This window comes from Diospyros lotus, chromosome 12, assembly GCF_014633365.1.
Source record: "Diospyros lotus cultivar Yz01 chromosome 12, ASM1463336v1, whole genome shotgun sequence".
NCBI lineage: Eukaryota > Viridiplantae > Streptophyta > Magnoliopsida > Ericales > Ebenaceae > Diospyros > Diospyros lotus.
The window spans coordinates 37,292,051-37,319,973 of record NC_068349.1 but is presented as its reverse complement, the minus strand read 5'-3'; the positions used below and the strand labels follow the sequence as shown (position 1 = coordinate 37,319,973).

The 27,923-nt window shown below is 38.7% G+C and overlaps 2 protein-coding genes across 8 annotated transcripts in view; both read left to right on the top strand.

The window, feature by feature from the left end:
• LOC127786706 (CAAX prenyl protease 1 homolog) overlaps positions 1–20,581 on the top strand; it is a 30,522-nt gene extending 9,941 nt beyond the window's left edge. Inside the window, exons 5-14 of the mRNA XM_052314315.1 lie at positions 6,618–6,683; positions 6,816–6,914; positions 7,127–7,240; positions 7,335–7,445; positions 8,265–8,327; positions 14,380–14,472; positions 14,859–14,972; positions 19,416–19,487; positions 19,627–19,692; positions 20,122–20,581. Of these exons, the coding sequence (XP_052170275.1) occupies positions 6,618–6,683; positions 6,816–6,914; positions 7,127–7,240; positions 7,335–7,445; positions 8,265–8,327; positions 14,380–14,472; positions 14,859–14,972; positions 19,416–19,487; positions 19,627–19,692; positions 20,122–20,238 (915 nt within the window). The 3' untranslated portion in view covers positions 20,239–20,581. The remainder of the gene's footprint in view (positions 1–6,617; positions 6,684–6,815; positions 6,915–7,126; positions 7,241–7,334; positions 7,446–8,264; positions 8,328–14,379; positions 14,473–14,858; positions 14,973–19,415; positions 19,488–19,626; positions 19,693–20,121) is intronic.
• A 2,835-nt stretch (positions 20,582–23,416) lies between these two features.
• Positions 23,417–26,370, top strand: LOC127787437 (protein BPS1, chloroplastic-like). 7 transcript variants are annotated; one of them, XM_052315488.1, is made up of 6 exons: positions 23,493–23,576; positions 23,725–23,816; positions 23,895–24,289; positions 24,388–24,696; positions 24,943–26,059; positions 26,093–26,370. In XM_052315488.1, the coding sequence occupies exons 5-6, from the start codon at positions 24,956–24,958 to the stop codon at positions 26,147–26,149; spliced, it is 1,161 nt and encodes a 386-aa protein (XP_052171448.1). In that variant the 5' UTR covers positions 23,493–23,576; positions 23,725–23,816; positions 23,895–24,289; positions 24,388–24,696; positions 24,943–24,955; the 3' UTR covers positions 26,150–26,370. The 7 variants fall into 7 exon arrangements, with proteins under 7 accessions (XP_052171450.1, XP_052171449.1, XP_052171444.1 ...); XM_052315486.1 differs by lacking the exon at positions 23,725–23,816 and having other exon boundaries at positions 23,478–23,576; XM_052315485.1 differs by having other exon boundaries at positions 23,725–24,289.
• The last annotated feature ends 1,553 nt before the right edge of the window (positions 26,371–27,923 follow it).

Sequence of the window (27,923 nt, the reverse complement as noted above, 5' to 3'; positions counted from 1 at the left end):
TCCGAAATTCAACACATCCACCCCACACCTCATTTCTCCTTATTTCACTTACACTCCAAAGTTTCTAGAAATCCCCAGTTTAATTTATTTTATTCTTTTATTATTTTCATAAATATTCTCAAATAAAATAATTACTTGTTCCAATTTTCCCATGCTCTCAAAACTTCACATAACTCAATAAATCACCATAAAACTCATAAATTAATTATTTTCGAAGTCAGGGATGTTACAGTGGCCTCCTATCGGAGAGTCATGTAGGGCTGTCAGGATCTTCCTTCGTAACAGCTCATCACCTCCGATCACCAACTTCTCTTTGTACCTTAGTAGCCTAGTCTGCTAGTAGGGTCTAGGGTCAGTTGCTCCATTAGATCCCTGGTCCAGTCTTCTCTCTTGTAACTGGTTGCTACTTCTAAGTACCATTCCAATATAACAGAAGTCATGGCCGCCGAAGTCCCTTCTTCCATGCAGCAGGAAAGGGCGTCTGCTACTTTGTTCTCATGTCCCTTCTTACATTGGATGATATAATCAAGGCCCATCAGTTTAGACATACCTTTTCTTTGGAGGTGTGTGTGGAGTTTCTGCTGCAATAGGAATTTTGGACTTTCATGGTTTGTTCGAATAATGACCTTACTTCCCTTTAAATAATGCCTCCACTTCTCTACTGCTATCAAAATAGCCTGTAGATCTTTCTCGTACACATTGAGGCCTAAGTGCTTTGGTGATAAAGCCTGACTGATAAAGGCTATGGGTCTTCCCCTTTGTGCCAACACTGCTCCAACCCCATAGTTGCTGGCATCAGTCTCTAGTACAAACGACTTATTAAAATCAGGGAGGCTCAATGTAGGACCTCACTCATGGCCTTCTTCAGCCTATCAAAGGCGACTTTGGCTACTTCACCTCAAAAAAATCCCTTCTTCTTTAGCAACTTAGTTAATGGCTTACTGATGATGCTGTAATTTTTAACAAATTGTCTGTAATAGCCTATAAGGCCCAAGAATCCTCGCAGGGCCTTCACATTGGTCGGTCTTGGCCAAGTAGTCATGGTTGCTACCTTATGGGGGTCCTTGCTCACTCCCTTTTCGGATATAACATGGCCAAGATATTCTACTTGGGTTTGTGCAAAGGCACATTTGGACTTCTTGATGAACAACTTATTGAATCTGAGGATTTGTAGAGTTGTCCGTAAGTGCTCAAGGTGTTTAGGGAAATTGGGGCTGTAAATTAGGATATCATCGAAGTAAACCAAAATGACTTGGTGTAGATAGGGTTCAAATATCTGGTTCATAAGGGCTTGGAAGGTTGCTGGTGCGTTGGTCAAACCAAAGGGCATTACTAAGAATTTGTACTGTCCTTGGTGAGTTCTAAAGGCTATTTTATGGATATCTTGGGGGCTCACACGAATTTGATGATATCTTGAACGGAGGTCGAGTTTGGCGAAAACTTTGGCCCCATGTAACTCATCTAATAAATCCTCTATGATTGGAATAGGGAACTTGTTCTTTATGGTAAGGGAGTTGAGTTGGCGGTAGTCAATGCAAAACCACCAACTGCCATCCTTCTTTTTGACTAAGAGAAGAGGGAAGGCATATGGGTTGATGCTAGGTCTGATAACTGATTGGTGTAGCATTTCTTTTATCATGCGTTCGATCTCAGCCTTTTGTTTTGGGGGATACCGGTAAGAACGGATGTTAATAGGCTCGGAATTGGGTTTAAGGTTTATGATGTGGTCCAAAGGTCTAGCAGGTGGTAGAGCCTTAGGGTCCTCAAACAAATCCTTAAATTCAGTTAAGAGTTCATCAAGTAAGTCCAGTTGGTTTACCTCCCAGGGGATGGAGCCATCCCTCGTTGAGTCCAGTACGAGTTTCCCACCATAGTCCGGTTCCTCCTCCTCCTGATCAATTGCTCGTATCGAGAACAATTAAGTCACCTGAGTCCATTTGCTTTTGGATAGCATATTTAATCTTTTTCCCAAAATAAGCTTGCAAGTACCAGTCTCTGCACTACCAGTGATAATCATTTGTTATCTCCCTTTTTTGAAAGTGACTTCCATTTTCTTAAAATCAAAGCAAATGGGGCTTACTTCTCTCATCTAGTCCACGCCCAAGACCATGTCACAGTCTCCTAACCTAAGGAGTCTTAAGTCAGCTTCAAAGTCTTTCCTCTGCATCTGCTAACAAAATTCCATACAAGTTGACTTGCAAATTACCTTCTGTCCATTAGCCACAGTAATAGATAGTGGATGAGTCCTTGTTAGTCTGCAATGGAGCCTCTTAGCTACCCTTTATTTGAGGAAGCTATGTGTGTTTCCACTGTCAATGAGTATTGACAGGTCATCCTCCTATGCTTTGCCATATACTTTTATGATCTTACTTGTGGACACTCCCCTTAGAGCATGAAGGGAAATCTCCATTTTCTCATCCTCTTATTTTTCTCTTGGTTCTCTGCTTTTCCAACCTCTTCTTTCTCTTCCTCTGTTTCTTCTAGTAGCAACAACTAGCATTTGCATTGATGGCCTGGGGCGTACTTGTCCCCACACCTAAAGCAAAGTCCTACTAACCTCCTCTGCTATCTCAAACTGTTCCCGAATGATTGGGATGGAGCCGGGAGAGCTAACCCCTTGCCGCTCTGTCCCCATGTTCCACCCTTCTTATTCCACCCCTGGTTACTCTGTTGCAGGGGCACTGCTTGCCATCCCTTGCTCACCCCTTTTTGCTTCTTCGTTAATGCCTCTACTGTTAGCTTTTGCAGCTTAGCACACTCAGTAGCCTGTTGCACTATTTTTGGTTGAAACATTTTCACGGTGGGACGGATCTCCTCGTTCAATCCGTTAATGAAACTTAATACGAAGTATCCCTCGGTAAGGGTGGGATTGGAGATCAGCACGAGGGCCTTCAACTCCTCAAACCTTTGTTGGTAAACTTGCACATATCCCCCTTGTCTAAGCTTATTAAATTCTTTCACTACGTTTAACATTCCTTTCTCCCCAAATCTTCCACACAGTCCCTCCACAAATTCTTCCCAGGAGCACTCTTCCTTCACTCCCATCCACCCCTGGTACCATGCATCTCCCACACTGTTAAGGTAGGTCGCGACGATTGTTACCTTCTGTTGTTCGGCCACATTGTAGAGATTGAATACTCTCTCACATCGCCTCTCCCATCATCGTGGGTTCTGGCCATCCAATAGGGGAATCTCCATTCGCGGCATCAATAGACCGATTTGGTTCGATCCTTGTGTAACGCTCGACCTCCTACCACCCATGTTTTCCTCCATCACTGGTTGCTCTGTTTCCAATTCAGTAGATCCCTCTGATCTGCAATTACCTCCTTGGCTATTTAGGATCGGTTCCGAATGTTCCCTCGGAGGGAACTCAGGTGAGATTCGTACCTGAGTTTGGTGTGAGAGCATCAGTATAAATTGATGCATGTGATCTCGGAGAGTTTGGTTATGTTCTCTCATTTGCTCCTCCAATCGAGTAGCCTGTGACCTACTCTCCTCCCGCCACAAGTTCACCGCTCCATCGATCCTTCTTTCCACTGAATTTTCAAACGTGTCTATTCTAGTCTGCATCTCTGATACCGACGCCTTCACCAGCTAGAGTTGCGCCTCCATATGTTTCATCTTGGTTCCATTTGCCATGGCCCTCCCGATCACCCAAGAATTTGCTCTGATACCAGATTGTCAGATCTCTATTCTGACAAGGGATTCTCTCGCAATTTAGGATGAATTGTGCGGGAATTGTGAACCGAAAGAGAAGGAAATTTAGAGAGAGAGAGAGAGAGAGAGAGAGAATATGATTCAATTGTATTCAAAAACATGTTGCTTCAGCAGCGTGTGTTGGCTTATATACCCTCCTCAAGGAGTGGCGCCCATATTTGAAATACATGCGGCCAACTACCGATCTTCTACATACTTCTATCCTTCTAACCACCTATCTCCTTTATTATAATATTACCCCTTTTACTAATAGGCTATTACATTGTTACCCTCACCTACTCTTAGCACATGACAAACACAACCACCAATGCTGCCACCAGAGAGGTTGTGCAATTGCTGGAGAAGGAAGTAGCTAACTTGGGTCATTGGATTGATGGGCTCCTGAAGATGTTTTCCAAGATGCCTCAGGCTAGCATGTCGGAAGATTTCCCTCCAAGAGTTATGTTAGAACCGATCTTGACACAAGTAGACATCCCCCTTCATGCTTCCACGTTACAGGAAGGTGAAGAAGAACCAGCAATAGACCAAGCTATCCAGGTAAGGGGACCCCACCCAAATCACCAACACACACCCCTACCTAGGCTGGAAATTCCCATGTTTGAGGGTGCTAAACCCAGGTGGTGGGTTAGGAGGTGTGGGAGATTTTTCCAATATTATCAAGTGGGTGAAAGTCAAAGGATAAACCTTGCAACAACCTACTTCAATAACATGGCTGATGCATGGTTCCAAGGGTGGAACAAAGTAAGAGATGAGACAAATTGGGTAGACTTTTGTATAAGGTTTGGTGAGAAACCTATGATAGACACAATTGAGGAGTTCAATAAGTTTAAGCAAGAAGGGTCAATGATAGACTACCACGCCCATTTTGAAGAATTAAGGTATCTAATGATGAATGCACATCCTGCCTCGACTGAAGATTATTTTATTTCTAGCTTCATTAATGGACTTAATGATGAATTGAGGGTGGTGGTTAAGATGATGCAACTTGCAATTTCCAAGTAGGTTGCTAAGAAGGCAAGATTACAAGAAATGGCCTTGGAAGTAATCTTTAAAAGGCACTACATCCCAACAGGAATTCAACCTTCAACAGGTTAGCAGCTGGGCGAAAATCTGGGGACTGCAACATCAGGATGGAATCCTAGGGTTAATACTTCAGCAAAATCCCTGGCCATGGATTAGAGGAGGCGGTTAGGGTTGTGCTATAGGTGTGGAGAGAAATTCTGTCCAGGCCACCAGTGCAAAAGGCAATTGTTGTCTGTGGAAGGATTGGAGGAAGGAGAATGCGGCAAAGATGATGCAAGGGTGGGATGAAGGACTAGCCGTTGAGATTTCTTGAGGACAAGAAATCTTTAAGGGGGAGAGAATGTCACGATTTAGACTAGTTATATTTTATTTTTATTTCTACAAAATTGTATTAGTTAATTATTTACATATTAGTGACAGTTATATAGTGTTTAGGGGCAGTTACCCTAGCGGAGGAAGTGGAAATTGCTTTGTTGAAGTAGTGGAATAGCCTCTATATAAGGCTGTACCACTCTTGTACGTTTTGTAGGTTTTGATTAATTGAAAAGTTAATTCTCTCTCTGAAATTCTCTCTTTTTCTCTCTTGGGTATCTATATTTCTCTTTACTCCCTATCTAAATTATCTTTTCTCTCTCTCAGTTCTTAGTTCTCTCTCTTAATCAATCTGATTCTTCCCATTTTTTCTCTATTTCTCCCTCTCTTTCAATTCTCTCATCAAAGGAATTACAGTCAGGCTCGGGTTCCTGACACACCTTCTTAGGATATTTAGCGAGGTTGGCGACGAGACAGTGACCGTAGGGGCGGTCGCAAGTGTTGTCATCAAATGACCACATGATGACGACCTTCCGGCGGATAATTCAGCCTTTTCTAGTGTGACTGTTTGCCTTCTCCTTGAGTCCGCCTGCGACCAACATCTACCATCTTCGATGCTGGAGTGTGGCTTTTTGTTGCGTCCTTTCTTCTCTGATGACTGTGATGCCTATCTAGGTTTTGTGTTGCAAACCCTTTTGTCTTCCCTGTTAATCTCCGTTTTGCAACCCCTCGCTTTCTCTGATGCAGTTTCGTGTTTGTGGTCGGTTATCCCTTCATTGGTGACGGTTGTGATTGTGGTTAAGGGTGACGACGACGATTGTGGCTGGGGGCTGCGACTATGGCGGACAAAGATGGAGATGATTGGAGATGGGCAATTATTGATGATAGCAGTAGGTTTTTACTTTACCATCTTTGCCCCTCTCCCTCCCTCTCTGAACTCTTTGTCTCACTACTCTGGTACCATATAGATATTTGGACAGAATTAACTTCATTTTATTCAGATTGGACAAATTTATACACAAATAGTAACTACTCATATGGTGACAGTTACACATAGAAAATGAATAGCTGTATAAAAAACTATCCCTATAGTTTGCCTAACTATCTAACAGTCTCTATTTCTTGTACATGGTTTTCTACAAATTCATATTGCTATAATCATGTTACTGGATTTAGGCCACATATAAGCAAACATGAAGCTTTGAGTTAGATGGGTATAAGTTTGCTGTATTTAATGAGTAAATAGGGGTTACATATGGATTATAGCTAATCCAACAAAAAAGGTAACTCACTGCCTGATAATTGTTCTCAATTGAGTCTGTCTTCATGGGACAAATATGTTTTTATTTCTTGCATATTGATGTATAATATCTCACTTATCTTCTTCTTGAAACTTGTACCTGGCTAGTTATTTTTCTTGTTTGGGATGCACTTCATGGGTGGGATGTAATGTAATTGGCATAATTATTTTTGAAATTTGCAAATCCGCATATATGGATGCACACAAGACATTATATCTTTGCCTAACTTGTTTTGCTAGTCAATCTTTTTGGACTATTTTGCAGATCACAGACTTGCCATTTTCTCTATACTCGACTTTTGTCATTGAGGCTCGTCATGGATTCAATAAGGTTGGTAGTCTTTCTTAGGACTCCCAGTCATGTTCATACCTTTGTTTTTTGCTAGCTTGGTAAAATTCCTTTTTATGCTGTAGCTTTGGTGCTTGGTAACTATTTAAGATATATTCTCCTCATGCTATACAGCAAACAATATGGCTCTTCTTTAGGGATATGATCAAAGGAATCATCCTAGCAATTGTAATTGGGCCACCTATTGTTGCTGCAATTATTTTACTAGTTCAGGTACTGTCTTTCATCTGTAGTGGCACTTTCGTCGGTTTATCAGATATGGTTGCTTCTTATCCACCTGATTCAGTTACTGTACATATTTGTATGAAGTCATTGCCATGTTAAACTTGACAAACTATCTAAGAACTAATTTTCACCGTGTTAAGGCATATAATGCAAATTGATTTGTTGCTTGGTGATTAAAGATGTTCATTTCTGGGTTGCAGAAAGGAGGTCCGTACTTGGCCATCTATCTTTGGGCTTTTATGTTTGTTCTATCTATTGTGATGATGACCATTTACCCAATTTTGATTGCCCCACTTTTTAACAAGTTCACTCCGGTGAGTTTCAAACATTTTCCCATGTCCATTTACTTTAAGAAATCACTTCATGTTTAGTTTAAAATAACTTCATCGTGGTTTGTTGTACAAACAGCTTCCAGAAGGAGAACTTCGGATGAAAATTGAGAATCTTGCTTCCTCCCTTAATTTTCCATTAAAGAAGTTGTTTGTTGTTGATGGATCTACCAGATCTAGCCACAGCAATGTGAGGGTTCTTCTCTTGAATATAGTGTTGTTTAACTTGTTGTACATCTTTTCGCATCATGATTATATCTTGGTTTTTGAATATTCCAGCCATGTTTGGAAGATCCATTTCCACCAATAATCTGACTCAAACGTTCTACCAACTTGCATCAACCACAACACCTAGACTAACAGGAAACTTCTTGACATTTTGTATAAAATTTGCTTGTCATGTCTAAACATGTGGAACAACTTTTGATGAGCAAATATAAATATATAAAGAATGAAAAAAACATTCATCTTATCTACAAGCCATTGACGTTCCATTAGGCAAAGGAGAGAAGAGGCAAAATTATGAAAAGTTCTAACTGTATATATCTTGAAGAACATGGTTTTTATGATAGAAAAAGATAAAAATGAAAGGGGGAAATCTTTATATTATTTGAATTGAATGTCTGTCAAACTGCATGAATTACCTCTAGATCTGGTGTCACAAATTTTCTCATTGTCTGCTTAGGTATTTGTAATAATATGAGATTTCACATGTAGGTTCATTGAAGATCAGCCAAATTTAACTGAAACACATTGACAACCTTGCCCAGATGAATAGAATGAAATCTTGCAATTTTTAAAATATAGTAGATTTAAGACGCATTTGCAAATCAGAGTGCAGTGTCTAAAAATGTGTACTCTTTCACTTTTTCTTTATTCATAAGTCATTACTGTGATTTGAAGATGGGACTACAGTATCCTACTTATCTCTCAGCAAAGATGAAATTGCTTTACTTTGTGATACTATTGTTTTTGTTGCCAGACTAAACTACTTTGCTATGTTTTGCAGGCATACATGTATGGGTTCTTTAAGAACAAGCGTATTGTCCTTTATGACACTTTGATTCAGCAGGTGCAAGGCTTATTTTTTTGAGAATTACGAGATTTATTTTCCTGAACTTCATCCATTTGTAAATTTGTTGGACGTATGATTACTTTTGTCTTCTCATTTTTTATATAGTTCTCTGAAAGATAAAAGAAGCCTTTAATTTGATATGGATATTGGAATTTTATGGAAACTATGTTTTTTGGAATCATCATTGTTGTTACATTAAGCTTATTTAACAGCTCACTTATCTTTAAACCAAAGCTACTTCTTTGGCACCTGCATATATTTCAAGTATCTAACTGACATGGCTATTACTCACCTATTTTTTGGTACTGAATTATTCATGTAATTCTCTTGTTTAAAGTCTAAATTTAACTTTCTGAACCCATTGCTCTCTTGCTAGTTTTCTCTGTTGGAAAAATCCAATTTGAATCTTATTGTGCCTACTTTGTGCATCTCGTCCTCTATTCTTATTGTACATTGTGTAAATATCCTGTTTTGAACAAGGCATGGTGGTGCTTAATAATAAGCAGCTATTGAGCCCTAAAGATGAAACCAAATCCTTGGAGATGAATGGTACCTTTTTCTTTTTTCTGGTCATGTCATGCTATCAGAGCCAGCAAAACAAGAGCATGGACAAAGGACTAACTTGGAGAAACTCAAATCAATGTCAAAGTTGTCTCAAAGATTACATCTAAAAGAGATTGTATAGGCTATTAATCCTGTCCTAGTTAGGAAACCTCAGTAATCCCTAATTAGGACTCTAGGTAATTAAAATAGACACCTAGTAAAAAAAAGATTAACTAAATAAAAGAAATAAATAATCTATACTAATTTTTATATTTACACATAGAATAATATCTCCCAAGATATTTTCTTACATGCCCTCCATCATCTATACTAATATACTGTCACATTAGACTTCTTTAGTTGAATATGCTGGAACTTGGCTGTGCTGCTCATACCATATTATATTACGTCCAATAATAACCATAATTTGTATTTATGGTTTTAGCAAACATTCAATTATTGGTATGCATTTCTCTAGAGTCACATAATTCATTGTCACTAGAAGGACCGGGATTTATGGAATTTTAATATTTTTACTGTTGTAACTTTTTACTGTAAAGTTTGTTAGCTCAAGGGGTATCCATGTGCAAGTGGTTATAGGGTGGCAGAAGATTGTTATAACCATAGAGTGTAGAATCTGCCTTTTGGGCAGCTTGTATAAATCCCCAATGATTGTTGTGGATGGATTATCGAGAATATCAAAGAGAATTCTACTCTCTCTCTCTCTCTCTCTCGCAATCTATGTTCTATCCTTGAGAATGCCTTCCCAATTCACATTGAATTAGGAAGGAAATCATTGTTAGGCTTAGGTTGTGACAATATTGGTATTAGAGCTCGATTCTCGATTGAAGCTCGTTTGGATTGAACCAATGGCAGAGGGTACTTGTGTGAAGAATCTCGAGTTGTAGCTACAACAAGTCAACTTGACTATGATAGAATTCCAGAACCAAGCTGATCAACTGGAGCTCGACACCACTCAGAATCACGAAGCGATCATGGCAATGGATCATAAGATGGAGAGCTCAATTGAGGGGCTAGAGCGGAGATTGGATGGATCTTTTATGTAGATGCGACAAGAAATGGGGTCACAAATACAACAATTCATGGTGATGTTTACTCGTCAGAATTTGGTAAGGGTCTCTTGATTTTCCTCCTAGGGAGAGAACTAAGCCTATTTTACAAGGGAATAGGATGAATAGAATGAATGGAACCTCTGAAATTGAGGTGGATTTGAAGGAAGAACTAGAAGGAATGATGGATAGGGGAAGGGAAGGTCATGTCAACCATCATCATCTGAGGTTTCCCATGCCTCGGATGGAGATCCCGATGTTTGAGGGAACTAATCCCAAATGGTGGTTTAAGGAAATGTGAGAGAATGTTCAATTAGTATAACATACTGGAAGGCCAGAGAGTGTCCTTAGCCACGACCTATTTCAATTAGGTAGTGGATGCTTGGTTTCAAGGGTGTACTAGGGTGAGAGGGAACTATACTTGGGAGGAGTTCTCAGAGAAATTGTGTGAACGTTTTGGTGAAAGGAGCATGATGGATGTTATAGAAGAATTCAACAAGCTTAGACAAACTAGGGATGTGGGAGCCTATCAACGAAGGTTTGAAGAGTTGAGATCTCTTATGATCAACCATAACCCTCACCTCTCGGAAGTCTATTTTGTGTCAAGTTTCATGAATGGTCTTAGCGAGGAGCTTAGACCAATGGTGAAAATGATAAGGCCCAAAATAGTGGAGCAAGCAATTGAGAGTGCTCGGTTACAAGAGATGGTGGTGGAGGCTTTAATAAGGAAGCAAAGGCAACACCAGAAGGGGATAGTTTTGGGAACATCCAATCCAGGGGGAAGAAGCTATAATCGGGAGATGGTGAAGGGAAATAATGGGGTGAAGAATGTGGCTAGATCAAGCTCAACACCATTTAGAGGGAAATTAATTGAACAGAGGAGACTTGTTGTCTTGTGCTATCGATGTGGGGATAAATATTTTCTCGGACATCAATGCAAAAGGCAAATACTATTGTTGGAAGGGGAGGATGTGGAATTACAGGAGGATGAAGATGAGGATGACTACAAAGATCTTGGGGAGGAGGACAATGGAGAGATTTCTATACATGCCCTGAAAGGGGTAGCTAATAACAAAATTATCAAGGTAGAAGGGCAGATGAGGGATTGCAGCCTCATGATATTGATTAGTGTTCTAAAAGGCGACCCTTGGCTGCTGCGAATAAGTCCAAATTTGCACCCCTAGGCGTCGTCGGGCCCGATCGATGCCTAGCCACCTACCCTAGGCTGCCTAGTCGTTTGGGTCGCGCGCGGCCTGGGTTGATTATCATTCCCCCCCCCCCTCTCTTTCTCGTCATTACTCTTTCTTGCCACTTTCCTGTTCACTGTCTCTCGTCGGACTTGTCGCTACAGCTGATCTCATTGTCTCTCTCTCTCTCTCTCTCTCTCTTGCTGTCGATCTCCTCCTCGTCGTCATCTCTCTCTCTCTCTCTCTCGTCGTCAATCTCATCGTCCTCTCTCTCTCTCTCGTCGCTGATCAGGTCGTTCTTTCCTTGCCGGTTCTTGCTCTTATTCCTTCGGTACGTATGACCATCTTCCTCCTTGCTCCTTGTTGCGCCATCTTCGTCAAGCAGCAAGCCATCTTCCTTGCTGCTTGCTACTTGCAGGCAAACAACATTTTTCCTAGGTGCTAGGCCCCCATCAGCTGCCTGATTAGCGCCTAACACGTTTTAGAACACTGATATTGATAGACAGTGGGAGTACCCATAGTTTTCTCGATGAAGGCATGGCTAAGTGGCTGAAGTGTAAACTCTCGGGAACCCAACCCTTGAGTGTGACAGTGGCTAATGGGAATTGGGTGGTAAGTAAATCAGCATGCACTGGCTTCTGTTTGGAAATGCAGGGGGAGGAATTTGAAGCTGATTTAAGGTTTCTAAGGCTGGGAGGTTGTGATGTAGTCCTTGGAGTGGACTAGATGAAGGGAGTAAGCCCCATCAATTTTGATTTCACTTGGATGGAGGTCTCATTTGAAAAAGAAGGAAGGAAGATGACCTTAACTGGGGGAAGGGAAGTTGGAGCTTGTAAAATGGTCACAGGAAAAAAGCTTCAAAAGGTGTTCAAGAGCTAGTGGAACTAGTTGACACGATTATTTTCTATTGTGGCAATGGAAGAGGGCCATGACAGTAGGGTAGAGAAAGGGGAGTTCTATCTGATTGTCAGCACTCCTTTGGGAATGTTTGACTAGGTACACAATTATGCTCTTCTTGATAATTTGCTAATAGAATTTGGGGACCTATTCATGGAACCTACAACCCTTCCTTCTACTAGAGAGTTTAACCATGCTATTAACCTCAAGCCTGATGCTAATCCCATTAACATTAGGTCCTACCACTACCCCCCAATTCACAAGAGAGAGATTGAGAAAATGGTTAGGGAGATGTTACACCAATCTTTCATTAGACTTAGCCAAAGTCCTTTTGCCTCCCCTGTTCTATTAGTCAAGAAAAATGATGGATCATGGTGTTTTTGTGTGGATTATCGCCAGCTTAACGCCATGACCATCAAGGACAAATTCCTTATACTTTTGGTGGAAGACCTACTGGATGAGCTACACCTTGCCAAATTTTTCTACAAGCTTGACCTACGCTTGGGCTACCACCAAATTAGAATGAAGCCTGAGGATATACACAAAATAGCCTTTAGGACACACCATGGGCATTTTAAATTTTTGGTGATGCCATTTGGGCTCACCAATGCACTAGCCACCTTTCAGTCCCTGCAAAAACAAGGTTTTGAAGATCTTAGAGGCAAGTTGGGAATGATTGACATCTATTCCTTACTTTGAGAGGGAGTGTTGGAGGCAGCTAAGGAATTATAAGAGACTCAAGATTACAACTTCGTGTAATCAGGAAAGTCAAACAAAAAGATAAGGTAGAATAAGGATGATTTAGTCATAAGTTATCCTAATTATTGTTGTTCTAAATCCACAAGATAGATAGCAAAGTGTTGTAATCTATTCCTATAAAATAGGAGAAAAGTTAGGAGGTTTTTTGGGACTTGTGTGTATATATATTTTTCAGATCAAGGAAATTATTCACGGTGGTGTGATTTCATAATTTTCTACTTAGTCTCTTCACAGAAAAACAATTAGTTTCTTCTATTGCAAAAGAGATTAGAGGGACGAAAAAATTCTAGTGGAACACATTACAAAAAATAATTACTGGAAAACAATTATTTTCTTCTAGTTTCTTTTGTAACTAGGAGAAACGAAAAAAAAAAAAAATAAAGCCGAACACACATAAAAAACAGTTACAAAAAAATAATTAGTTTCGTTTTAAATTGCAAAAGAAATTAGAAGAGAGAAAAAAATCAGGAGCACACACAATAAGACATTTGTTTCTTAGCAATTAGTTTCTTCTAAAATGCAATGGAAATTAGAAGAAAAAAAAAAATTTATAGTGGAACACATAGCAAAGAACAATTACAACAAACAATTAGTTTTTTCTAAATTGCAAAAAAAAATAGAAGAAAGAAAGAACTAATAAACAGAAAGATGCAAGTAGTTCTCCAGCAAGCAAGTGATATGAACATCACTGCCAAAGGATCCCCATGGCAAGTGGGAGAACTGGCTTACATCGCTAGGTTCACCTTTGACTGATATACAAGAGTATGCAATCAAATCAACAAGAAATATGATCTAAGGTGACAAATGGACAAGAATTACAGTTTTAATACACTTATATGTTCAAGGCATGCGCCTTTGTGCCTTGCATGAGGTGCGTGCCTTGTGCAGCTAGGCCTTGCCTCAAGCATGGCGCTGTCCCTCAGTGGTGACAAGGCACACAGAGCTGTGCCTCTGTTCACCTTGCGCCTAGGCGCACCTTTTGACAATTATGCATCTTGGTGATACCAGAGGCTGTCTTTGGGGATGAAGACTAGCATTCTGGTTGCTTAGACTTATTTCCAATCAATTGAGGTTCAGTAGATTTAGGATCTCCTCATGAAATATTGAACTTTTACATAATGTTTTTTGAATAAAAGCCATGACCCTGAGATTCAGAGTGGGAGCAGCACCTAACACTGAAAATTCTAGCAAATTTGGCATGGGATCTCTTGAATTGAGTTGTTTTTGCGAGCCTACCATCTTATAGGGTATAATGGTGTTTTGATTTCACTTTGGATTTCTTTGAATACTTTGAAATGTGGATACTGTCTATGGCTGGTGAAAACAGTCTCTTGCACCATTAAATTTTAAGATTCAAATCAAATGTGCTTCTTTATTTCTCTGTATTCATCTATTTCAAGTCATCTTGTACAAGTGTTCCATTGTGCTGCACACTTAGTTGATAATTTGTTGTTTAGTGACTAAATAAATATACTTGGGAATTGATTGAGCTCATGCTATTCCATCTCTTGAAAATTTTCTTCTCCACTTGTGCCCCACCACCTACCTCTTTTTGATTCTTCTTATTCACTATGGCCACGTGATTTCCTGCAGTGCAAAAATGTAGAGGAAGTTGTTGCCGTCATTGCACATGAACTGGGCCACTGGAAACTTAACCACACTATGTACTCTTTCATTGCTGTGCAGGTATGCTTTAATTTTTAAGAGTTCCTCATTTATGGTATAAGGTGCATGCTGGTTACTCCCGAGATTGTTTCTTTAATGTGTTGCATTCTGAATACATAATTTTAGTGTAACCAAATTTACTTGTCAGATTGTATGGCCAACTCTTATTTTAACCATGCAGTTTTAACATGTGTTTGTGCTTCAATAGGACTATAGGCTCTACGTATGTAAGCTTTTGCTGCTACAGATTAGCATATTTTTTCATTTAAGAATTTGAATGTCTTTCTGCTTTTCTGAGTTCTTCTTCATCTTGTGGATTGCTTCACATTATAGATGATAACCATCATTTTGACTTTGAGAAGTAGTTTTACTGTGGGGTTCTGAGCTATGTTTAATTGCCTCTGTAGATTCTCACATTTTTGCAATTTGGAGGATACACTCTTGTGAGGAACTCGAAGGATCTGTTCGAGAGTTTTGGCTTTGATACACAGCCAGTACTTATTGGACTCATCATATTTCAGGTATTTGGATGTGTATTGATAAATGACTAGGGTCTATGTTCTCTCCGAATGATTTGAACATATTGAATGCTTGGATATGCATCTTGATTTTGAAGGCCGTGTTTTCTGCTTTATTTTGCTGTTTGTCATTACCATTATAACTCAATCCAACTCAACAAGCTTTCCTCCCAATTACTTAGGATCTGTTTTTCTGTAGTTGGCTTTATAAGTATCCTTTAGTCTAATTATATCCATCCTTTATCATTGCCTGAAATAATTTCTTCTTGGCTTTCCTTGGTTTACTTCACATCTTCTAGGTGCAGGACCTGTGACTTGAAGACGCAAAACAATTTGTTTCAAAACATTATTCTCAAGTGCAACAATTTGACTTTACTCCCTCTCTTCCCTCTATGTCAATCTACTTGTATGTCACTGTTCATTCCATTAATTTTATGTGTGTTTGCACACTAACTTCCAGTGCCATGATCACGAGAACAATATGGAATTGAGACAAACTGTGCCTGTAATACCCCGAGGGCCCAGAGAAGTTAGTATATATCGAGGATAGTGTAAGAAAGGAAACAACACCAGCTGGATACCTTTTGGGCTGAATGTTGGCAAAGAACTCCCAAGTTAAGCGTGCTTGACCTGGGGCAATCCAAGGATGGGTGACCCCCCTGGGAAGTTCGTGTAGGCCCATCAGGGTAAGTTGTTCCGGTCCTTCCTATCGCTCGAACGGGATGTTACAAATGGTATCAGAGCCGACCCTTGGCGAAGGCGGTCCGATGAGGGCGGGGAGTGGCGCCGGGGCTTGAGGGCCTGTACAAGGAGCGGCTTCTGGCAGGCTTCTAGGATGGCAACCCCCAAGGGGAGAAGGTCTGGGACCAGTTGTAAGGTCGCATGACGAGGACGTCATGTGCTTAAGGGGGGGAGAATGTAATACCCCGAGGGCCCAGAGAAGTTAGTATATATCGAGGATAGTGTAAGAAAGGAAACAACACCAGCTGGATACCTTTTGGGCTGAATGTTGGCAAAGAACTCCCAAGTTAAGCGTGCTTGACCTGGGGCAATCCAAGGATGGGTGACCCCCCTGGGAAGTTCGTGTAGGCCCATCAGGGTAAGTTATTCCGGTCCTTCCTATCGCTCGAACGGGATGTTACAGTGCCTATTTGGTATGGCCTCAAACTATCAGGTGTCATAGTGAGATAATATGGGGTAATTCATCATTGAGGGAAACGGATCAAGCCACTAGCTTAACTCCTTAATGGAAGAACATTTTGATAAAATAGAGGTAGGGGTCCTGACACAAAGCAGGATGCTTCCCTAGAATCAGCCAATCAGCCACCTTTGATTGAGTACATGTGCAGCTGATTGATTGAGTAGTTCTGCACCAGATACGATTGGAGCTAAGCAATGTACTCTATAAAGTGAAGAACCCTAAAACTCTAAGGATTACTCAAGATTGATCTTTCATTTTTGATGCGGTCACCAATCAAGACCCGGCTCAAGTTCGACCCGACCAAACCGAAACATTATCACTGGAATAATAGTACAAGAACAATATTTTAATACTTCTTAAGTTTTAGAATTCTACTTGATTTAAGATTCTACTTCATGTTTGATGCGGTTACCAATCAAGACCCGACCCAAGTTTGACCCGACCAAATCGGAACAGTATCAGCGGAATAGTAGCACAAGAACAATATTTTAGTACTTCTTAAGTTTTAGAATTCTACTTGATTTAGGATTCTACTTCATGTTTCCACTTAATTTAAGATTCTACTTCATGATTTTACTTGATTTAGGATTCTACTTCATGTTTCTACTTGATTTAGTTGGATTTTGTTTATAAATATTAGATGGATTTGGATTAGCCAAATATTATAAATATGCATAGGATCTAGAGTTTGTAATCAAGTTTTATCAATACAAATTTCAGCAACCTATTTGAGTTTTCTTAGCAAAACAGTCTTGTTTTTGCGTCTTCTTGAAAGTTAAGCTCTGGCCATTGAAGTTTGTTCCTTTAAGGGTTTATTTTGGTGTGTCTTTTTTACACCTACATTACACGCTGCGTCAGGTGGTATCAAAGTGGTTCAACAATCAATCAGATGGCTAATTTTGAAGGTAATGGTAGCAACCAGCCTTGTGACAGTGATCGGGCGTTGTCCTCAATTTGGAGAGCAATCGAAGAACAATGGGAAATAACTCATACAATGGAGCAACAATTGGAGCGAATTTGCAACCAATTGGGCGTTTTACAACGAGTTAAGGATAATCGGAACCGGACTAATGGCGTGAATCAAGCCGGCTATGTTAAACCGGGAAGACCAGCCATTAATCAGGTCCTCATTAATCCTAGAAGACCAATGATGGATGATAGCGACGATGAGGATGATCTTGGTCATATGATAGCCAACCCTAGTGGTAAAGGGGTTAGGAGGAATGCGCAGCAACACAGCCATTAGGGAAACGATGAGTATAAACTAAAGAGTGGCTTTTCAATGAGTTTGGAGCTTGATTTTGAAGATTATGTTGTCCTAACAACCTCAACGTTTGCAAACTCAGGTCTGATTTATGCTGCCAACATGACAGAAACTCTAAGGTTATTTACTCATAATGGGGTATTTTCCAGTCCCGAGGGCTCAGGCATTACTTCGCAACCCAAGGATGGTGGCGTTTCTTCTGATCAGCTTGCGACTGTAAAGGAGATGGAGGTCATGGTAGCAAATCCTTCTACAATTTATTCAAGCTCTAGCATGGTTGAATTGAAGGCAATAGGAACATATTCACCTTCGCGATTGCAAAAGCAAGATGGTCACATGGGTTTCTTTGTGGATAATAAGGGTGTTGGATCTCCCAAGCTAGTTAACTCGGGTAGTGCAACTACTTTTGATATTAATCTGAAATTAGATTCCGAAACTAAGAATGCTGTAACAACTGCTACTATAGTTGATCAAGTGCTTAGACCAGAGGAGGATTCAAACATCAATATTTTAAGTGATGGAGAGATTGTTGGTAGTCATGGAATAAATCTTTATTCAAAACAGTTGCAAAAGAATGCTTCTTCAGGCAAGAAAAATCTATGAATGAATTTAGAAGCTGATGAAGAGTCAAAATCAAGAAAGCTAATGAGAGAAGGACCTGTGATAAGATCTACCAAATTAGAGAAGCGTTCAAGATGGATTGTTCAACATCCTCAATCTAACAGTAATAATACAATGGAGGTAGAGGGCAACAAACATGGCAATGGCTGGACCCATGCCAACGCAGATATGGCTAAGAGGAGGAATGTCTTTACTCATGTTCCCTTAACAGAAAAGTTCAAGCGGTTCAGGAAGATGTCAAGCAAAAGTTGCACAAATAAGAAGTACAAGGCGACAACTGACAAGTATAGGAAGCACAAGGTATTTGAGATTGGAGATGAAATTATGATATTCTTGAAGAAGGAATGGATTCCAGTAGGAAAGCAGAACAAGTTCAAGCCAAAGAAGTATCGTCCTTACAAAATTCCAAAGAAGACCAATGATAATGCTTATGTTGTGGATTTGCCTAATCATATGAGTATTTCTAAACATTCAATGTGGCTAATTTCTCTTTGTACTTGCCGAATGTGGATTTGTCCTACTTAGATCAAAATTCGAGCTCGATTTTTTTCTCAAGTGAAGGTAAATGATGCGGTCACCAATCAAGACCCGACCGAAGTCCGACCCGACCAAACTGGAATAGTATCACGGAATAGTAGCACAATAACAATATTTTAATACTTCTTAAGTTTTAGAATTCTACTTGATTTAGGATTCTACTTCATGTTTGATTAGGCTTTTATTTTTATTAGGATTCTAGTTGACTTTTACTTAGAATTTATTTTTATTAGGATTTTAATTGAATTTTGTTTACAAATATTAGATGGATTTAGATTAGTCAAATACTATAAATATGCCTAGAATTTAGAGTTTGTAATCAAGTTTTATCAATACAAATTTCAGCAACCTATTTGGGTTTTTTTAGGAAAATAGTCTTGTTTTTGCGTCTTCTTGAAAGCCAAGTTTCGGCCATTGAAGTTTGTTCTTTCAAGGGTTTATTTTGGGGTGTCTTTTTCACACCTATGCTACACCCGTCAATTTCCCTCTAAATAAAGTGAAGAGCAGGGGTGGAATGTTTAAAATACTCAAACCTTGTCTAGTTGAAGATACAGTCTTAGGGTTTGAAGAAACTAGCACTCCTTCAAAGTATCTAGCTTGGTGGCTTATGTCATGGGGATGAGCTTTTTGGTATATTTAGAACTCCCATTGGCTTGTATCTTTTGTTTAGGTCATTGGAAAACTTTGTGCATTAAATTCAATTTTGTAGTTGACTTATTTTGTACATCCTGTTTAAAATTGCATTTTGAAGCAATGTTCAGTCAGCAGCATAGAAAAATACTTTCTGAATTGTGTATGATTTTTGTCACCTCCTTGGCTGCAGCACACTGTGATACCTCTCCAGCATCTTGTGAGCTTTGGTCTTAATCTTGTAAGCCGGTCCTTTGAGTTTCAGGTAACTGTTTGATGTGAAAAAAATAGTTATGCTTTTGATATCTCTATTCCTCGTTTTCTGAAGACTACTTCTAACTTGTCAAAAAAGAGAGAGAGAGAGAGAGAGAACTTCCTAATTCTGTTTTCCTCCTTTACTGAAGGCTGATGCTTTTGCAAAGAAGCTTGGTTACAGCTCAACACTTCGAGCAGCTCTTGTGAAACTGCAGGTGATTTTGTCTTATGTACTGACATAATGTCTACTATTTTTGTTCTGCTGGATTGTGTTGCTATAAAAGTTAGGACAAGTGATCTGAAGATATCAATTTCTGATCCAAGCAAATTGTGTACATTATTTGAGTTAGAGAAGCCAACGTGAAAACCAGTTTCTTACAACAATGGAATAATTTGTCATTTATTTAATTTTCCTATACAAAATAATGGTTATTTATTTAATCTTGTTGCTATCTTTTTAGTGCCCGCCAAATTATGTGCCTGTATTGATTTGAAATGATCATGCTTGTCTCCACCTACTAATAATTCTTTTGGTATACTGTGGTATTCAAATACTTCATTCGAAACCTATTTCAAATTTGTGCGTGTTTTAGATCAACATAACGTCGCGTGCACGCTGATTAATTAAGTTGGTGTCTTTTCAGGAAGAGAACCTGTCAGCAATGAATACAGATCCTTGGTATTCAGCTTATCATTATTCTCATCCTCCCCTGGTTGAAAGACTCGCTGCAATTGACGAGCTGGATAAGAAGAAAGACTGAAGCCACTATTAGCAACCTGAAGTGTGGTGAATACAGTTCGAAGTTGTTTTATACTCTTCCAACTGGAGGATTTTCGCGAGCTAGAATCTCATTTGTTCTTGAGTTAACAGTTGCGTATTTGACAAAAAGCTGGAGGCAGGGAGAGTTATAGGAACGCCAAGGGCGAAAAGGCGATATGATCGAGGAAGTGCTTAATGTTAACTGGATTCCATTTGTAATATCTGTCTGCCTGTTATGTTGTATCTTAGTCTGAGGATATCTTTTGTTTTGTAGCATGTCTTTCAACTGCACTGGTTTTCTTGCAGGTTTTCCAAGCAATGATGAATGTTATAAGTTCTATCTATTCTCAGAAGCATTTCAGTTTTTACATTTTGATAACAAAGCTAGTAATCTTATGCATGCTGGGATCCTCTATTATCTCTCCCAATATCTACCCACGAATTTCAAGGCTTGATGTTCTCTTTGCTCTTGTTGTCTGTAACACCATTAGATTTGATTGATCTTTACATGTATCATCAACCTTTGATTGATGGTGCAGGTATGGCTGGGCTGGGTGTATGGCTTGTTGAGCTCTGTTTCTGCAATCAATGGCTGACCAAAGTATTTGCTCTCTCTCTCTCTCTCTCCTCCGCCCCCCTCCCCCACCTTTTGGCACACGCAGCCAGTTTTATGCTATATTATAATCTCATTGATTGATGGTACGGGATTAAGGTGACCTTGTTAAGAAACTTGAAAGGAATTGCAGAAGACTGTGTTTTGCTTTTGCCTTTTGTCACACTTGGGTTAGTTATTTTGATGAGGGGTGAGTAAAATTTCAGTTAAACTAAAATATTTGAACTGAAGTGGTTGAAAATGATGGTTCGGTTCGGTTCAATTTAATTTGTAAATTGGTTTGGTTCAGTTTTTAAATTTGAGTTTTTAATGTTTTTGGTTCGGTTTGATCTCTTTATTGAAAAAAATTGAAATAATCGAATTAAGTAAAATGTTAAAAGTAATGTTATTTTTGATCAAATTAAGAATTAGAGAATGGAAGTTTTGGCAAAAGAAGTTTTATTTGCACTTTGTTATTTTTGGTTTTTTTATTTTTTTTTATTATTTCAGTTTGAGTAATTAATCGATTGGTTCGGTTCAATTTTGGAAAGTGGTTTGGTCTATTGAGTTTGGTCAATTTGGTTGAATTTGATTACCAAACCGAATGAATAATCACCCCCTGTTATTGACTGATGTTACAAGAATGAGGTGATGTTTTTGAGTTCTTCTTCTCAGTAAGTTGCCATGTAATGCTGGGTGGTTTGGTTTGATCCATTTAGCACATTCTAAGGTCTGGTTTGGGCACTCTGATGTCCTAAAGTGGACATAATTTGTGCCCAAAGCCAAGACATTGCCATGTTTCCAATTCTTCCTGTCTTGGGATGTCCTACACTTTGGGACCCAAATAAATTCACTCTCTATTCGTGTACTTTTTATGTTTAGATCTTGAATTGCCTCAAAGTGGAACAAGTCACATGATATTATAAATGTTATTTTAACACTCACTCACGACACATTTAAAGTTTCTCAGTGTCAATTCATTTGGATTAAGAATTATTAAATTTTGATCCAGAAAGACATTTAATTAAATTTTCCTTAGTATGAGTTAGCTATATTATTATAAAATAAATAAGGACATTTTGATGTTAGTAAATTTTCAAAAATACCGTTTATACTTTTTATTTAAAAATTAAAGATAAAAAGCTCAATTACTAAAATTTGATCTCGTGACATTACAAGTATAAGACATTTAATTTATCACTTTAATAACTTTAATTTTTATCTAAATTTTGCCTTAAGATATTAAAAGTAGACTATAATTACCAATTGCCACTTGATAATTCTTTATATAAAATATTTTATTTTTTTTATTTGCATCATACTTTTAGTATTATCAAAAATATTTTTAAAATAAGGTAAATTTTTTTTTTTTATAAAAAATTTGATATGTATTTGAAATGATAAGCACAAGAGGAAGACTAATAAAAGAAATTTTCTATTAAAGACATGAGTTGAACAGCTGGCCTATTAAAGGAGTGCGATTTTGTTCACCTCCTTTAACGGGGTAACTTTACCGCTCCGTTAGTTTGGGGAGGTAAAAAGGTCATTTCAAGGGGTCTTTACCCATCTGTTCTTCTCTATCTCTTTTCTCTCCCCTTTCCTTGCTCTCGCTGTTGTCGACCCTCTCGCTGTCTTCTGCTACACTGTCTCGCCGCACCTCGCCTCGCAGTTGGCTAGAAGAGGCGATTGACGCGCAAGAAAAGGCGGCGACAACGGCGACATGAGGCTGGCTGGAGAAGAAAAGAAAAGAGGAGAAGGGAGAGGAGAGGGGGAGATTTGGAAAAGAAGAGGGAAGTAGAGAGAAGAGAGGAAATGGGTATTAGTTTTTCACGGTGGTCATTTTAACCCCCGTTAAATAGGGTGAACAAAATCGCACTCTTATTAAAGTATTATTTGGTTGATACTTGTTTTCTTCTTGTTACTTGCTTATTACGTGGGGTCAGAAGAAATATGTGAGGCATTTTTAGGCGGCAGCTACATTTTAGTTGTACTGAAAATTGTTCTCGTTCTGATTTTTTTCGATATCATAAATCCTATCTCAGAACTCTCATCGAAACCATATTATTCTCTTTAGACAATTTCACTCCGAGACATTCTCTACAGTTGATTCGGTATGTATAACTGTTATCAAATCAATTTTTCGGTATTCTAAATTCATCGAAATTACGTGACAAGTTTATACGAACATGGGGTATTACAATTTCGATGAAGATGGAGTCAAGTGATTTACATTGATAAATATAGAGTCATTAAGTTGCTTATAAAAGAAAGTGCTTACTTTGGTGGATAGAACAAAAGTTATGCCCGCTGATTATTATTTTCATGCGAGAAGGTGAAGTTCATTTATTGAAGAATCGGTACTGCCAATAATTGGTTTCTAATGTTATGATCTAATAAAATCCTAGAGATGCTGGATCAGATTCTTTTCATAATCTCAAGAAGATCTCTACATACTTGCCCGGACTAGATGAAGCAAGACCTTCCGATCTAAGTGCAAAGGACCAGCTCAAACGGTCCAGCTTATTTATTTACTTGAAACATAAGGGTGTTTTAGTATAATTTGTAAAACATTAAGGGCCCCCGCGGGGGTTTCAGTGTAATTTAGCCGGCTATTTAAAGGCTCTACGCGTAGAAATGGTCGATTAGAGCCGCTTTGTGAGAGACTCTCTAGGGTTCCAATTCCAAATTCCACTACAGTTAGTTGGGGTTTGTACCGCAATTTCGATTGTCTTCCTTCCGGCAGACATGTAAGCATCCGAAATTGGTTTGATTTTACTGATTCTTTGTCTGTTTTCGGAGTCTTAGCGATTAATCGAATGTTTTGAGGTCTTGATTGCTTTGTTTCTCAATTTTCTGGCTATTACGTGTTCAATTCGTTGATGTTCGTTTGATTAGGTTTAGATCTGGGTTTTGTGGTTACATGGTTGTGTATGCTTCATGTTTTGCAACGGGTTGACGAAGAAAATGCTTCAGCTTGGATGAGAAGTGTGAGATGGCATCCATTTAAATTTCGTAGCAATTTTTTGATTTTTTTTGTTTATTACTCTTGTTTTGCTCATGTATAGAGGGATATTCGGCTTGAATCAGTTCAGTCAAGAAATTTACTGCGGTTCAGGGATCATAAGCCGTGATACTGAGGGAAATTTGATTTCGAGGATCAGCTTCTTTGTTATTCCCCCCTCCGTGGCCATAGGCAGTATAATAATGCTGGAAATTTGTGGGGTTAGCTCTGTTTTCTCCCCATGGAGTTGTGCGCGTCATTTGGTACCTCAGTTGAAACTGAAGAGAGTTATGTTTAAGGTTATGAAATCACAGAATAACGTTATTCAAAAAATAAATAAAAAATTGAAGCTGTATCCACTTTTCATATGAGATGTAATTTCAGGATTCTTATTTGGGGCATGCGTTTTCTATTATTTGTCATGATTGCTTGTGGCTGGCATGAGCTCAATTATTATGGGTAAATATTATTACTTACAATTTTTTTCTCTGCCACAGTTGAATCCCCATTTTTTTAAGGTTACAAGTAATGATAAGGTTGCTTTTTGTGATTGGAAGGTCACATCATCAGATTATGCAAACAGCTTATTTGCAAAGGAAGAGTAAGGCTGCATATGATATGACCTACTCCCCACCTTTGCAAAGCAAGGCCTCTCGTGCACTGGGGACGTCATTGTTAGTTGAATACAAAGTGCCGAAGCACATGATGGGTCGCATCTTTGTATTTAAGCTTGCTTCACTGGAGTTTAGCATAGATGGATTTTGGAATTGATTTTTTCTTGGAGATGCTGCTACTTGCAGCATATATGAATGTCTGATTATTTATGTTGCAGGAACATATGATTATTGATGCTCGCCTGACATCAGGTTATAGTGATTTTTTGAACTAGATGAAATATATATTTTAGACTAATTGAGCATATATTTGTACTTCTCTTTAGGCATTTTTCTTGTGTCAGTTTTTATTGGACAGTTGGGAGAGAGAGAAGAAAAAGCACTCCTGTTATTTAGTGATGTTACATATTAGGCATATAGTTGTGTGATGTGTGACTTTGAGAAGTTCTCTTTCATGCTCTTAGCTTCTCACTGGTTTTAGTACAAACTGATATGCAGATTGTATATCAAAATGAGTCGTCCACAGGATCCACATCGGCCTTTCTTCCCGTTTGGAAATCCGTTCAAAATGATGCTACCTAAGGGTTCATATCTGTCTCCGAGGCTTATTGCGCTATTAAGCAATTTTGAGGAAGCCTTAGCAGAGCGATTTAAGAAGCTTAACCCAAAAGACGGGGAGGATCTCCTTAGCTTATCCTGGATGAGATCTGCTGTGGAGTTGCTATGTCAAACCCACATTGACATAAAAACCATTATTACAGAGCTTGAACTTCCAGTGCATAAATGGGATGACAAATGGATTGATGTGTACTTGGACGACAGTGTTAAGCTACTTGATATTTGTATTATTTTCAGTTCTGAGCTCTCACGCCTCAATCAGGGCCATCTCTTTCTTCACTTGGCCCTACACTACTTGGATGCTTCCTCCTCAAGCCAGTTTGTAAAGGCTTATTCTTCACTTGATGGCTGGAAGAAGCACATTAGTTCCAAGAATCCCAGGCTTGAGAATTGTTTTACCATCTTGCAGAGTCTTGCTGAGGCGCTTAACCTGCCCAAGGTCAAGAAATCGGCCAAAGGGAAGGTTTTAGTGCAAGCCATGTACGGTGTTAAAGTGCTGACTTTGTTTATCTGTAGCATTTTAGCTGCTGCATTTTCAGGTTCTGCCAATAAGCTAGTGGATTTACAGGTCCAAGGAACATGCCGGTGGGCAAAAGCGTATGTGGATGTGCAGGCTTATGTAAATGAGGAGATGAGGAATATATTATCTAGTGGAAGAGTTACGCCAGTGAAAGAGATTGAAGCAGCCGAAATAAGTGTGAAGCAGCTGTGCCCCATGGTGAAGGACGGGGTGGATCCGACCCAAGCCGAAACCCTCCAAAATTCTATTTCCGAAATAGGAAAGAGGGCAGAGAAACTTTCAGAAGGACTGGGTGATCTTGCTAATCAAGTGGATAGCTTCTTTCAAATTGTTCTGACTGGACGAGATGCTTTGCTTTATATTCTTAGAGCAGGCAGTAGTTTCCCTGATCCAATGCAGAAGACCAACAAAGTAGAAGTGCCTGCAATGCAGAAGGCCAACAAGGTAGAAGGGCCAGCAATGCAGAAGACTAACAAGGTAGAAGGGCCAGCAATGCGGAAGACTAACAAGGTAGAAGGGCCAGCAATGCAGAAGACTAACAAGGTAGAAGGGCAGGCGGCGAGGTAAACCCATGGCTCTACTGTTATTGTACTCTATATGTACAAGTGATACAGATCGTTGTGAGGTTTGGACCAATGATGTAGATCTGTTTTAGCTTTCTATGTACTGCCAATCATGTATATATATATATAGGTTTGTATTTTGTGCAGAATTTAATTCTAAATGCCGAATTTGCACCCGAATGTATTCATCATTTCCCGTTCTTTTACTTCATGTCATTTGGGAGATGCTGTGATCGTGATTTTGTAACTAGTTGTGTGCTTTCGAGTTCTGCACGGATACAAGGTGCCCAAAGATCGGTCTTGACTTGTGGTCTAACGAATAAGTGGGATTCATGGAGTCTTTTTTTTTATTCAAGGGCCTTCACCCCCCACCATCATGCATAAAATGCTCTACCAACAATACTAACTTGTGACTTGTTTTTTGTTTTCGTTTTCAATTGACAACAAAGCTAGCAGCAGCAGCAGCAACAATGGCTGGCTGCCCATGCCTCATAGCTCATGAAAACAAGTGCTTGTTTTGTTTATCATTCAAATCTTTCCATTCGCAGTTCTTTCTTAATTGAATCACACCAGTGCCCCCATAAAAGCTGTCCCTATCATGCTTCACAGGTTCTTGGTGGTTGGTTCTTTATCTCTTTCTTTTGCAGGTATCTGTTGTTTTAGCATTAAATTCTCCAAAGTTTATTTCGTGTAATTTTAGTTTATTTCAACTTGCAGGTAAAGTCAATTAACCAATTTTCAAGATTGCCCAAATGGTAAGCAATCAAGTTAATACACTTTTCTTTTCTTTTTTAAGGTGAGCTCTCACACAAATTTTTACTTTATTCGGGATCGGGATTTGTGAGTTTATTGCACAAATCTTTTATTTTTTTACACCTACATAACATGGGAAAAGTGAAAAAATTAATTCATATTGATATAAAAATCCAAAAACAAAAACCAGTCACACACACAGTGGCTGAAAATGGTACTCATGAGCTCAAATTAAAAAAGGAAATATATATATATATGGGCAAATTTTTTATTTTATCCTTGTAAAAAGTTTGATAAATACTGTGATGTGATTAATCCTACAAGTAGGGATAAAATAGAAATTTTATCGTGTAAGTATAGGTACACATGTATTTGAGTTAAATACAGTTGTCGAATTAAAAAACCCTTATAAGAAAAAAAAATTGTGAAAGGAACTGACACAGTATTCATAAACTAATATTTTTACTACTCAAATGAGAAAATCTCAAGTATGATGAGACACGATTTTGAGTACCTGATTGTCTTTGTGATCGTTTGTAATTATTTTACTTATCATTACTCATCAATTTATTATAAAAATAATTATTTTATCTTAAAATTATTATTTTTACGTGATTTTATGTCGCTCGTGTCTTCAATTTTGATAAATGAGTTAAATTGCAAACGAGATTTTGACTTTTGCTTAAATTAATATAAAATTCGTAATCTATTGATATTAATTCTGGCATATCACTAACTTGTCATTTAATCTATATTCTGGGATAATAATTATTTTATTTTGAATGATTATATAAGGTGAAACCCTGTATAATTATAAATTGTATGGTCAAATTAATATAGAAATTTATCCTAGTTAGGGCAACAGTTGGTAGGGGTGTTCAACTAATCCAAACAAAATTAGACCAAAAATGAAATTAGCAAGAATTTAGTTGGAAGATCAAACTAATTAATGGTAGGGTCAAACTGGTTTAATTAATTAATATATTAAAGTACATATATATATATAATGGTTTTATTCAGTCTTT